This window comes from Pseudorca crassidens, chromosome 6 (assembly GCF_039906515.1).
Source record: "Pseudorca crassidens isolate mPseCra1 chromosome 6, mPseCra1.hap1, whole genome shotgun sequence".
Lineage (NCBI taxonomy): Eukaryota > Metazoa > Chordata > Mammalia > Artiodactyla > Delphinidae > Pseudorca > Pseudorca crassidens.
In genome coordinates, this window is record NC_090301.1 from 26,842,648 (window position 1) to 26,856,835 (window position 14,188).

General features: G+C 35.7%; 1 protein-coding gene across 10 annotated transcripts in view; it reads left to right on the forward strand.

Annotated features, from left to right (window-relative positions):
- Nucleotides 1–14,188, forward strand: part of KANSL1L (KAT8 regulatory NSL complex subunit 1 like) — a 145,743-nt gene that overhangs the window by 129,183 nt on the left and 2,372 nt on the right. For all 10 annotated transcript variants that reach the window (XM_067740726.1, XM_067740728.1, XM_067740729.1 and 7 more), the window contains 6 exons: nt 6,804–6,932; nt 8,860–8,978; nt 9,775–9,899; nt 11,237–11,291; nt 12,561–12,673; nt 13,824–13,989. In XM_067740726.1, the coding sequence (XP_067596827.1) occupies nt 6,804–6,932; nt 8,860–8,978; nt 9,775–9,899; nt 11,237–11,291; nt 12,561–12,673; nt 13,824–13,989 (707 nt within the window). The remainder of the gene's footprint in view (nt 1–6,803; nt 6,933–8,859; nt 8,979–9,774; nt 9,900–11,236; nt 11,292–12,560; nt 12,674–13,823; nt 13,990–14,188) is intronic.

Below are 14,188 nucleotides of genomic sequence, written 5' to 3' on the forward strand. Positions count from 1 at the left end.
AAATGACTATTAAATGATGTTAAGGGTACAGACATGATAAAAAATATTCTTAAAAAGGGGGGAGGTGAGTGTATAACTCTGCCTAGCAGAAGGTAGAGGAAGAGGAAGAGAAGTTAAAGGTTATGGGAAAAGGGCAAAAAGAGGAACTTCAGAAAGATGGTGATGCCAAGTATAGCTTTAAATACTTAACTGGAATTTAGAGGAAGAGTCAAATTTTCCAAATCATTGTTTCTCAAGTTTTAATGTGCAGATTACTTTGGTGATGTGGTTAGAATGCAGATTGATTCAGAAAGTTTGGAATGGGGTCTGAGATTCTATATTTCTAATAAGATCCCTGGTGGTTCAAATACTGTTGGCCCATATTAAGTAACAAGCTTTTAAAATGGAAAAAATCACATAACTTTTCATGGAGCCATGAAACACTGTGATGTGTTCAAGTATATACAAATAGCCTGGTATTCCTGTAGAGCAAATTGTGTGAAAGTAAATAGATGTTTTTGTGCTTTACCTCAGAGCTTGGATTTATCCTATACTCTCCTTTAGAGTTAGCAATTATGACAGAACTGCTGACTTCAGGTAACAAGAAAGTAGGGAAAAGACAAACTGAAGAATTGATTAGTTGCCAGTTGTGAGGAGATACCAAAGCCAACTTAAGGGCCTATACTCATCAAAATATTCAAAGTCATGAAAGACAAGATAATGGAATTATTTCAGATACAAGAAAACTTTAAAGAGACCTGCCAACTGAACGGAGAGTGATCAGGATTTTCTGTAAAGAACATTATAGGACTAATTGGTGAAATTTGAATGAACTCTATAGTTAGCTAATAGTTAATTATTAACTTCTTGGTTTTGATAGTTGTGTTCCTATGTAAGCGAATGCCCTTGTTTTTGAAAAATACATATTGACATATTTAGAGTAGAGAAGCATCATGTCAGTATTTCATTGGCATTCAGAAAGATGAAGCCAGTGTGGTAAAATGTTAACATTTGGGGGATCTGAGTAAAAAATATATGGGACTTCTTTGTATTACTCCAAGTTTTCTATAAGTCTGAAATTATGTCAAAATAAAGTTTTATTTTTCAGAGTGCACAGAGAGGAACAATAGCACCACAACCCACGCAAGTCAGAACCCTAAGGCTCAGCCTTCTTCACCCACGCTTCCTCGTATCTAAACCCCATTATCAGTGTGACCTTATGCTTCAAACCGGCTTCTCTATATTTCTACCAATTTCAGTCTAACTTAATGATCCCTTATCTATACTCCTGAAATAGCCTAATCAAGTTTTATTTCCCTTCAATCCCTGCAGCAATTTATATTTTCAAAAAGTAAATCTAATTATGTCACACCTGCTTCCCATCCCCATCCTTTAAAATATTTGACAGAGGGAATATTCTTTAATAGAGTATCCCTAAAGCCCTACTTACATAGGCTGTTTCCTACCTGTTCGTGGTTTTCACCATGCTTCCTTACTCTAAGGTACCTGGCTGCTGTTCACTTGCCAAATTTTTCCTGTTCCCTGGTGCCTTGGGCCTTTCTACCATTCTCTCTTCCTTGCCCTTATTATCCAGCAGCTGTTTCTGTTCGTATTTTGTAATCTAACACTTTATCTGGGAAGCCTTTCCTAGAGCTCTCTTACTAGTTATACTCAGTATCTCCTATCAATAGTACTTCTGTTTTCTACCACACATCATTACTTGCAGTTTTTGAGAATGCGTATAAACTACATCAGGGGCATGGTCCATGCCTGTTCTTGCTCACCACTGTCCCCCCAAGGTATAACACAGTGCCTGGCATGAAACTGGCTCTCTATAAAGTTATCAAATGTATAAATGAAAGGGAAGGCAGGAGACAGGAGATGCTGGGCCAAGATATATCTTTTTGTTTTTTGTTTTTCTCGGTACGCGGGCCTCTCACTGTTGTGGCCTCTCCCGTTGCGGAGCACAGGCTCAGCGGCCATGGCTCACGGGCCCAGCCGCTCCGCGGCATGTGGGATCTTCCCGGACCGGGGCACGAACCCGTGTCCCCTGCATCAGCAGGCGGACTCTCAACCACTGTGCCACCAGGGAAGCCCCAAGATGTATCTTAAAATGAAATTTAGGAGATTTGGGTAAGTGAGCACTGAAAGACTGGGAGGGTTATCATCAGGACAGGTGAAAAGAAGGTGTGAGTTACATTCTGAATTGCCATGCATCAAGAGTCCACTACAACCTTACAAGACACCAAAGAGTAAAAGGGGGAAAGTGTAAAGAAAACTTTTGAGTAAAATTAAATAAAAAGCATCACTTTAGTGAAGGTTAAGGTTTCTGATGTGCTTTTACAAGACTAGGGGTGGTGGTGAGACTCCTTTTAGAAGAGATGCGTTGAAATTTGCCTGGAATTTTCTTTAAAATACTCTAGAAAACGAGTGGACACTATTGGAACACCAACACATGCCAGGTATATATATTTTAAAACCTAACAATTCTAGCTACCCCTTTGTAGGAATGAGTTTAGAATTGTCTGCCATCTTATTTTACTATTTAACATCTTTCTCTGCTTTCTTTATCTTGGGTGGCAAGAAATCTTGAGGGCTACCTTAGAATTCTGTTTACTGTTTTTCATGAGGGCTTTAAAAAGTCACCATTGTTTTTTCCTGCATCTGCTTTTGCTTTTTTCTTTTTACATCTTTATTGGAGTATAATTGCTTTACAATGGTGTGTTAGTTTCTGCTTCATAACAAAGTGAATCAGTTATACATATACATATGTTCCCATATCTCTTCCCTCTTGCGTCTCCCTCCCTCCCACCCTCCCTATCCCACCCCTCCAGGCGGTCACAAAGCACCGAGCTGATCTCCCTGTGCTATGCAGCTGCTTCCCACTAGCTATCTACCTTACGTTTTGTAGTGTATATATGTTCATGCCTCTCGCTTTGTCACAGCTTACCCTTCCCGCTCCCCATATCCTCACGTCCATTCTCTAGTAGGTCTGTGTCTTTATTCCTGTCTTACCCCTAGGTTCTTCATGACATTTTTTTTCCTTAAATTCCATATGTATATGTGTTAGCATACAGTATTTGTCTTTCTCTTTCTGAGTTACTTCACTCTGTATGACAGACTCTAGGTCTACCCACCTCATTACAAATAGCTCAATTTCGTTTCTTTTTATGGCTGAGTAATATTCCATTGTATATATGTGCCACATCTTCTTTATCCATTCATCCGATTATGGACACTTAGGTTGCTTCCATCTCCGGGCTACTGTAAATAGAGCTGCAATGAACATTTTAGTACATGACTCTTTTTGAATTATGGTTTTCTCAGGGTATATGCCCAGTAGTGGGATTGCTGGGTCATATAGTAGTTCTATTTGTAGTTTTTTAAGGAACCTCCATACTGTTCTCCATAGTGGCTGTACCAATTCACATTCCCACCAGCAGTGCACACCCTCTCCAGCATTTATTGTTTCTAGATTTTTTGATGATGGCCATTCTGACTGGTTTGAGATGATATCTCATTGTAGTTTTGATTTGCATTTCTCTAATGATTAATGATGTTGAGCATTCTTTCATGTGTTTGTTGGCAGTCTGTATATCTTCTTTGGAGAAATGTCTATTTAGGTCTTCTAGTTGTTTTATTGTTATTGAGCTGCATGAGTGGCTTATAAATTTTGGAGATTAATCCTTTGTCAGTTGCTTCATTTGCAAATATTTTCTCCCATTCTGAGGGTTGTCTTTTGGTCTTGTTTATGGTTTCCTTTCCTGTGCAAAAGCTTTGCAGTTTCATTAGGTCCCATTTGTTTATTTTTGTTTTTATTTCCATTTCTCTAGGAAGTGGGTCAAAAAGGATCTTGCTGTGATTTATATCAGTGTTCTGCCTATGTTTTCCTCTAAGAGTTTGATAGTTTCTGGCCTTACATTTAGGTCTTTAATCCATTTTGAGCTTATTTTTGTGTATGGTGTTAGGGAGTGATCTAATCTCATACTTTTACATGTACCTGCCCAGTTTTCCCAGCACCACTTTTTGAAGAGGCTCTCCACTGTACATTCCTACCTCCTTTATCAAAGATAAGGTACCATATGGGCATGGGTTTATCTCTGGGCTTTCTATCCTGTTCCACTGATCTTTCTGTTTTTGTGCCAGTACCATACTGTCTTGATTACTGTAGCTTTGTAGTATAGTCTGAAGTCAGGGAGCCTGATTCCTCCAGCTCTGTTTTTTGTTCTCAAGATTGCTTTGGCTATTCGGGGTCTTTTGTGTTTCCATACAAATTGTGAACTTTTTTGTTCTAGATCTGTGAAAAATGCCAGTGGTAGTTTGATAGGGATTGCATTGAATCTGTTGATTGCTTTGGGTAGTAGAGTCATTTTCACAATGTTGATTCTTCCAGTCCAAGAACATGGTATATCTCTCCATCTATTTGTATCATCTTTAATTTCTTTCCTCAGTGTCTTATAATTTTCTGCATACAGGTCTTTTGTCTCAGGTAGGTTTATTCCTACATATTTTATTCTTTTTGTTGCAATGGTAAATGGGAGTGTTTCCTTAATTTCTCTTTCAGATTTTTCATCATTATTGTATAGGAATGCAAGAGATTTCTGTGCATTAATTTTGTATCCTGCTACTTTAACAAATTCATTGATTAGCTCTAGTAGCATCTTTAGGATTCTCTATGTATAGTATCATGTCATCTGCAAACAGTGACAGCTTTACTTCTTTTCCAATTTGGATTCCTTTTATTTCCTTTTCTTCTCTGATTGCTGTGGCTAAAACTTCCAAAACTATGTTGAATTAGAGTGGTGAGAGTGGGCAACCTTGTCTTGTTCCTGATCTTAGTGGAAATGCTTTCAGTTTTTCACCACTGAGGATGTTGGCTGTGGGTTTGTGCTTTTGCTTTCTGGCAATCTGATTCTCATTCCTTTGCAGTAATTTTTCCCTTCTCTGGTAACTTTTAGGATGTCTTCATACTTATGTGCTATATATATATATTTTTTTTCATTTGCTTTGATGCTCAAGTGAGTTATTGAAACATTAGAGTTAATATCAATGTGTAAAAAATTTTGGCTATCATTTCTTCAAATATTACATCCCATTCATTCTATTCAATCCTTTGTTAACCTATTTGGTTTGTCCTTTTTTTCATATTTCCATCACTCTATTCCTTTGAGTTGTGGAATTACTCTTCCAATCCAATGATCTTGACTTTTAGATATGACCATTCTGTTATTCAGGGCAGTGAGCAATGATTCTGTTTCACAATTTCAACAATTATACTTCCCATTTCTGAGGTCTCTTGGCCTTTTGCCTCTTTCTCTTGGCAATATTAGTTATTTTGAAGACCTGTAAATCTGTATTCTGTGAACCCATTAACTATTTCTAGAGATGGTTCTTCCATTTGTTGTTTGTACCTTTTCTTTGTTTTACGCTACTGGTATTCAGATTTTTGGAGTCTTGTGTTCTCATCTTTAAAGTTGATATTCACTGTTACAATTTCTGCCACTGCTTTTTATGGGATCCTTCTCATGGAAGAGGTAGAAATTTGCACTCTATACTGTTTTCAGAGGCAGTTATGGATGAGCAGGACATGTTTCAAACAAAGTGGGGCACTGGGCGTTGCCTTATCTACCCACCCATCCATTTCTCTACTGAAGCCTCAAGGACCCTGGTGGAGGTGTTGGCAGGCTGGCAAGTGTAGTCATTCTATTAGTTACTGCAGGTAATTCTTTCTTTCCTCCAGGTCTGGAGTGCCTTTGATTTTGATCACATTTTTGTGGCAGTACTTTCTCATGTGCTTTTGCAGTTTGCTTCTCAAATTTCGTAAGATATTAGGCTTTCAGAGATTGCTCACAAATTCCACTCTACTTAAAATTCCTTTTTTTTGCATGCTAACGTGGATGTAAATATGCCGATCTGTGCATCTATGTATAAAAATTTTGTCTGTCATTTTTAGGGTGCTTTGCCATCTTGAAATCTGAGTCCCAGTCACTGTTGGTAGACCATACTCTTTTTTCTCAGTGTTGGTGAGAATTTGGCACTTAGGCCTTCATATTTTTTCCCTATCCTTTCCACATCTCCAAACATTTCAAAAAAAGAAGCCAATTTAGTTATTTATCCAGTACTGGAAATATGGGGTTCAGACAGAACAACAGTCATGGTGAAACTAACATTTATTGCATACTTATGCCAGATATCCTTCTAATGACTATTACAGGAATTTGTTTAATCCTCACAATCCCACGATAGCTGCTATTATCCCTATTTTACAGATAAGGCAACTGAGGCACAGAGATATTAAGTGACTTAAAGTTTTTAAAAAATTCATTGCTTTAAAAAGTGAAAGAATGGTGCTAGGCACTGTCAGCAGATTGATGAAATCTGGTTATTGCTCTCAAGAGATCCCAGTCTGTTGTATTCTATAATCTTACTTAGTCCTGAGTTGTTCCCAGATTTAAGGTAAGCAGGAACTAACTTAAGGATTCAGATCATGTTCAGCCAAGATTTACAGATCTGAACAAATCTTCTCTGTAAAATTCTGTAATTTAGAAGACTGTGAGAACAGATCAACTTTCCTCTTCATCCTCTTCACATAATGGAGCAACTATAGGAAATTGAGCACTTCCTGAAGATGTTTTTAATGAATCTTACTTTGGTTATTTTCAGCTTAGGAGTATTTCATCTTCGTATGTAAGTATTTACTTCATTATATATAATTTTGAACTGGTATATTAATATTCTGCAATGTTACAAAGTAAAAAGAGGTTAACATGCTCATTATATTTGTGTTAAGGAACTAAAACTTCACATTTTTCTTTCCTTTTCAGTACATAATACTTCTCTGAATCAATGGAGAAATGGATATTCTCCTATATGCAAGCCTCAAATGAGGTCAGAATCTTCTGCACAGCTGTTACAGGGAAGAAAGAAAAGACACTTGAGTGAAACAGCATTAGGTAGGTTAAAATGAGGACAGGATCACTAGTACTAAAAACTGAAAATAAAAAATTCTGATTTGCAAAGAACCTCTGCCTCATGGGAGTTATAATCTAGAACAGTCACTAATTACACAAAACATCCATGGTTCTATGAACATTAAACAGCATATTCATGTAGTCAATTCAGAATTATTTGTGGACTGGGAATCCATCCACTTTGTGAGTTAAGGATTTCCTTCCTATGTTTCCTAACTAGAGTTATCTTCTACCTGTGTTTCCTAACTAGAGTTATCTTCTACTAACTGTCCTCCTGGACAGTACTTAGTCTCCAACATTGTGTTCTGGACTCGAAATATGTCAGTACAAGGTTGCCTTTTAGATATTTATTACCATTTCTGGTACCTATTGTGGAGATGTTGATTTCCCTGAAGCTTCCTCGGAATTTTGATAAACTGGGTGAGATTCATCTAAGGTAACTCAACCGCCTGACTGAATTCCCCTTAGGAACGTACAGTTCCAAGATGAATAGAGATACCTCTGAAACTAGAACCCTGCTAGTAATACAAAATGGGTTTGTTATGGGGATTTGGGACAAGATAGTTTCAACAGTTATTGCAAATAATGATAAAAAATAAAACTTAACTGGAAAGGTGTGTATTAAATAACAAATTATCTGTATACCCTATTGGTTCTTATTCATTGTTCCAGTGGATCTAACACTATATACATTAGTCAAGTATGTCCGAGGTATAGTATGTCAATACACCCAATAAATTAGAAACTATTTACATCCAAGATGTACTTAACTGTAATTATACACGGTGGCTTTAACATATTTATCAGTATGGCTTCTAGAAATCCCACCATAACAGACCAAAGTCACTACCTAATATCACACTACCTGATCAACTAGTGTGGAACAAAATTAAACTCCCACCCACATTCAGGGATATCATTATGCTTTTTTGGTGCCTTAACCTTAAGATAACCAACAGTCATCTAGCTTTTGAGGAACTTTCATACATCTTTGCCTAAATATAGGAAAACCTGTATCTCTTAATATAAAGATGCATTATGAAAAAATACACATTACCTAAGATGTAGACTGTTTTACTTGAATTGATAGATCTAACTTTTAGCTAGATGGGAACATAGGAATAGAATGAGTAAAATGCTGTACTACAAAGAAGTAACTAGACAGCTCTCTAGACAACCATTTTCAAGATATGGATACTGATTTGAAGAAACAACTAGCCAGAAAGGACATTTTTAAACAACTGGAATAATATAAATATGAACTGTGTATTAAATTTTACATTACACAGGAAAATATTTTTCAAGATCTGTACTAAAGTAAAATAAAGAAGGGCAGTAAGAAAATAAACATATACCACTAAATAGACACAAAACAAATGGAGAAAAGGAACATGGAAGAGACAGAAAATAACAAAGTTGGAAGTAAACTTAACTTTGTTATCAATATTCTGAGAGAAAAGAGAAGTTTTATTCCTGAAATAGGATGTTATAATAGGAGAAACATTTTCAGAAATCAGTAGTCAGAAGATCAAGTTAAGGAAATCTCCCAAAAAGTAGAAAACGATATGAAAAAATCAGAGAATAGACAAGAAAATTAAGAGGTAAGTCTTAGAAGTTCAACCTCTGAATAAGTTACAGAAAACATGAACAGAGTAAAGGGAGATTAATAAAGAAGGATATGCTGGATAAAAACTGTCAATACCCCAGAAAATGGAAATTGTGGCAGGATTGTGGCTAAGATTTTTATAAAATTTCCTTAATTTTTTTCATTTTTGATACATGAATTAAAAAAAATAAAATCTAAACAGATCAAGAAACACGTTACCAAACTAGGAAAACAGAAATTCTAATACCTACCAGTCCAGTTACATTTAATGTATGACATTCTCAATGGTTCTTTCCATGGCAGGAGAAAGAACTAGATTTGAAGAATTTGCTATTCAACGCACAGAACCAGGATCCCAGAGCAATTTTACTGCAGTTACTAATGTCAATGTTATATCAAGAACCCAGAATTCATCATCACAAGTAGGTTTTTGTACAGTGAACTTTAAAGTAGCTTTATGACCTTTAAACCTGGCAGATCTGGTGGGGGGAGGGGAACTTGTTATAGATATTTTGTTAATCTATAACAGCCTTATTTACTAGCACATAATTAGCATATTCAGAATTATTTTACTAAGACGCAATAAATTTGATTAAACTTTTTTTTAACTAGGGAGCTAACTGTACATTAGTCCTTGGTTATGGCTTTTTTCATATGCTAAAAACTTTAAACTTTATCATAACCATCCCTACTTCTTGACATGATGCTAAGTATAATCTTGCTAATAAGAATCCAGCAGTGTTCTTACTTTGTTCTGTTTCATTACCTGGTAGGGAGTAGAGGTTAAAACGTGGGAGGATTTAGAGAAAACAGCATGAAGCTCAGGGACCCAGGAACACATAAATGAAGATTGTAAAAACGATCTTTATTAAAAGGCTCACCAAACATTTCATAGCCTTTCCTAATAAAAAATGAGTTTGTTAAAAGATCATTTCACTGACATTTAGGGTGCTTTATGGTACAATCTTCTGATTTTGTATTTTAAGGCATTCATATTTTTAATGGTCTTAAAAATAGGCCTGAATGTGTCCACACACAAATGTATTGGTTCATAGAAGATACATATGCTTTCTTTTCTTAACATTTTATACTCAGATTTCATAACAATGTATAAAACTTAAAGGCACTGCCATGTTATCTTTATATAACTCGTAAAAGGAGAGTATCATTACAAGTAACCAAATACTATTGTAAAACTACTACAATCCTATCTTGCAGAATACAGCACGACGACGATTGAGAAGTGAGAGCTCTTATGATATAGATAATATTGTGATTCCCATGTCATTAGTGGCCCCAGCTAAATTAGAGAAACTCCAATATAAGGAAATAGTTACTCCAAGGTATGTATACTTACATTATTTAATTTTCCTTCTTTTTTTGAATAAACTTAAATTTTCAGTGAAGTTAAAATTTTATTTAATGAAAGGAAGATGCTCCTTTCTGCCTTCCTCCCACTTACATGGTTACATGGAGGGAAAATGGTGAAAGAAACTTTGACATTACTCATGCTGAAAAGAAGTGCCATACAGTAGCACTACTTTCTCAGGTTTTATTAAGAAATGGAAATTCCTAATCCTTCAGCATTTTTAGAGTTTTTTCATTCAATATTTAGTTTCCTATTGTATATATGGTACTAAAAGGTACTTTAAGGATGTAAATAATTACACTAACAAACAGATAATCCTTGCTCCTTAAAATGGAGATATGCACAAGGCTGCAGAGATCAAAGAAAGCAACTACCTTTGCATAGAGTATTCGCAGTGTAAGATGATAACACCTGTGACAACCTGTGCAAGGCTAAGCCAGAGACTGAGGTTTTGTGAAGGGTGATACAGGAAATAACGGCTCAAAAAGTTGTCACGAGATTGTGGATGTCCTTGAATGCCACACACAGATCTGTTTCCTGCTGGCAGCTAACTGTCCATTTTTTTAGCCATGATGAAAGAGGTTTAAGATTATTAATCTGGCACCAAGAAGTAGAAATAGAAAAGGATGGAAACAGAGACAAGAGCTGGTTGACAATTACAGTAATTCCTACCCATCTCTATTCTAACTAATTTGATTCTTTTATTCATAATTGCTTTGAGGCACTGAGAGAACTCTTAATACTCTAGGAGGTATTATGAGAATTTCTGCAGAGAATTTGTTGACATATTCTACATTAAGTAAAAAAATAACATTTGTGGTTAGATGTTCTATAGCAACAATGTTTTCAATTTACACTGGTAGGCTGGAGCCGGCTGGCTGACCTTGTTTAGCCCGTAGGGATTCTGTGATGTGGCTGTTAAAAACTCACAAGAGGCCATGATGGGAGTCTTCACACAAAGAAATTGGCAAATGCTAAAAATCAGAGCTTTTTTCCTCTTTATTTTCTGAGCCAGTTTGTCAGCATACCACTAACTTATTTCAAAATTAGTACATTCGTAGGTATAAAACGCAACTATGTATAAGAGACTGTTTATTGTAAGGCCAAAAGTAAAGCCTCATCTCCTGTCCTCTTCTCATAATACAAATACGTTGTCTCTTTTAAAAGATAAAGTACTAAGATACAACCATTTGAATTATGGAAATCCCAAAGAAAGAAAACACTACTATAATAGCTGTGCTTACAGAATAAAATTGCTACATTTAGGTAGATTAACAAAAGCTGTTTGAAATTCGTTTGTATCTTCAACAGCTGGAGGATGGTTGTTCTTCAGCCTCTGGATGAATATAATTTGGGTGAAGAAGAGGTAAGCTGCCTTTCACTTACTGCACTTAATATGTTATGAAGCCTGCTTAATTTTTTTTCCCATGTGCTTAATTTGGTATTTGAGGAACATACACTGATTTTATAAATTTTCAAAACTTATGAAAAGAAAGTTCCCCTTTAAGGATATTAATTTGAAGTGTTAGGAAGTGTTTTGTGCGAATTTGGCTACAAAGACAAAATATATAAAGAATAAAGAAAAGCAAAAACAAAACATACCATTTCCTTACATGAGTCATTGAAATATTGAATTTATGTGAATATATTCAATTCCCAGTATTAGTCATATTTTTCTGCATGGTATTTAGTTTAACAGTCAAGCCTACAATTCCATATGCAAAATCTTGTGAACAATTGCTTTTGAATTTGGAAAATTTTGGATTTTAGAAAGTACTGTGGTACATATATCATGTAATACATATAGGGAGTCTAGGACAGTGCTCATAATCAAATATTAATGTTTCTATAGTGAAATATTAATAGAAAGTAGAATAGCCCCACATCATTTCAGATAAGATTGTGTCACCAAATGAATTATGAAAACTTGTTTTTTCAGATTTTTGGAATTACAGGAAAGGGACTGTGGACCTGTATGGATAAAACTTATAGTAAGACAAGAAAAATTAAAGGGAAAGATACTATATAACCAAACTAATTCAAAGTGATAGTCTGAAGAAGCAGGTATTATATAAAAGACATTGTTTCCATTACAGTTTTTCTGTGCCAACTGATCGTGTTCTTCAACTACCAAAATTTACTTTTTAATGCCCTTCCCTCTTTTAATGCACCCTTCTCTAGTTCAGAATGACCCTAGCCAGAAACACAACCGAAGTCTTAGAACTCCAGATAAGTAACTCATTAAACTAATTCTCATTTACCTCAGACAGTTTTACTTTCTTTGATATTAATATGTTCCACGAACAGTATACTCCGTAAGGGGCAATCAATACAAGGTTTTGGATGAATAAAGCATTAAGGATATTTTATGTAAGTGGAAAGCACTGTGAACCTATATGTACTCAAGGTACTATAAGTATTCTAGGTAAATCTTCAAACATGACCCAACAGTAAAAAAGTTTTAAACTCCCTCTTTTTAGGAATGAACCTCCTCTCATAACATTTGTTCTCTGACTTAGACTGCATTTATTTTAGAGTTTTCTTCCTATTGTTCTCTTGATGAGGAACTCTGACACCTGTTCTCATATTTCAAAATGTTTCTGATAAAAGCAGAACTTTTCATTTCTAATTCCAGATAGAAGACCTCTCTGATGCAGTCTTCTCCCTAAGACACAAAAAATATGAAGAGAAAGAGCAAGCCAGATGGTCACTATGGGAGCAAAGCAAGTGGCACAGAAGAAACAGCAGGCAGGTGTTGTAAATTTAAACCCCAAAACCATGGAATCCATGTGAAATCTCCAATAATTCTGCATAATAACGAGGGAGACCACTGAAAATGAAGAAAACATACTATATAACATCTGCTGTTTGTGCCCTAGAAGTGAAACACTGCTTATACTGAGTTTACATTAAAAATATATTCAGGCTAATTACATAATGATGAAAGGAGTTTTATATTTTACTCCACTCAACTTCTCATGCTAATTGTCAGCCTCAGTAATAGATTTAACTGAGCAAACAATATGAAAAATTCTCCATAAATAGGTCATTTCAGTGTACTGTAATGGTGGACCTAACACTAGGGATTAGAATCTGGGTAATCTGTAACAAAGCCACTTCAGAAATGTTTTTCTTAAAAAGAAACAAACCAAAAAAACCCCTCAAGAAACCTATCCAGGGTAAAAAAGCAAATCGCCTAATACTTGGAACATGACTTTGAGGGAAGGGGGGATAAATCCTAACAACGTAATCAGTAGTCATGTATTTGAGAAAATCCCTGGTATTTTATATTTAACTGGACTATTTTTTAATATAGCCAAAACTCAAAATGCAAGATCATGTTGAAATGTGATAGTCACTTTAGTGTGGAGCATCTCTCATTTATTATTTGTAAAACACATTTCTCTGTTTAGGTCTCAAGATACCCAGATTTGTTGTAGAGCCTTATTCTAAGAGTTATCCTAACATACACGAGATTCTGTTCTCAACTTTCTCCACATTCCAGAGATACAGTTTTCCAAAAGTACAGAGGAAAATGTGAATCGAGTCCTTCATGGACGACATTACGATAACCATAGATACTCTGGGAACTCAGACTGTAAGAGTCAAGTAACTTGTCTTTTCCAGTTTTCTGGAAAAAAAACAAACAAACAAAAAACCCCAAACTGTAACAAAACAAAACCACTATAATAATTTGGCAAAAGATTTCATAAAATACTATTCAAGTCTTTGAGATGTGAGGATAACATCAGGAAGATCAGCAGATGAATTTTTTAAAATCTTTTGGGCAGAGCTGTTTAAAGAAAAGCTACCAAGTTCAACTGACTTTATGAACGATACCTTAGGTTGTTCATACAATGTTAAGACATCAACAAATAATTAAATATTTTCTTGCTAGAGCTTACAGTAAAAATGTTGAAGGACAGGACTTGCTTTTGAAAGAATACCCTAACGACTTCAGTGGTGGGCAGCACAGCGCTGCTGAGAGTCCCGCCGGGCCTTCAGAGAGCCAGGACCCCAGTGCACACGCCTCACCTTCAGTAAGTCAGAGTCAAGAGATCAAGGTAGGAGTGTTATACATAACTAGTTAAACCTCCTTTTAATTGACTTTTAAAAACTTGTTTATAGAATTCCTTGTTGATAATTAAGGAGTCATCATTACGTAACAAATTCAGTATGACAGCCCAGTACAGAATGCTGGGTGTAGGAATCAGAGGCTCTGTGTTCCAGCGTTCTAGTTCCATCACTAACTACGACACTTCC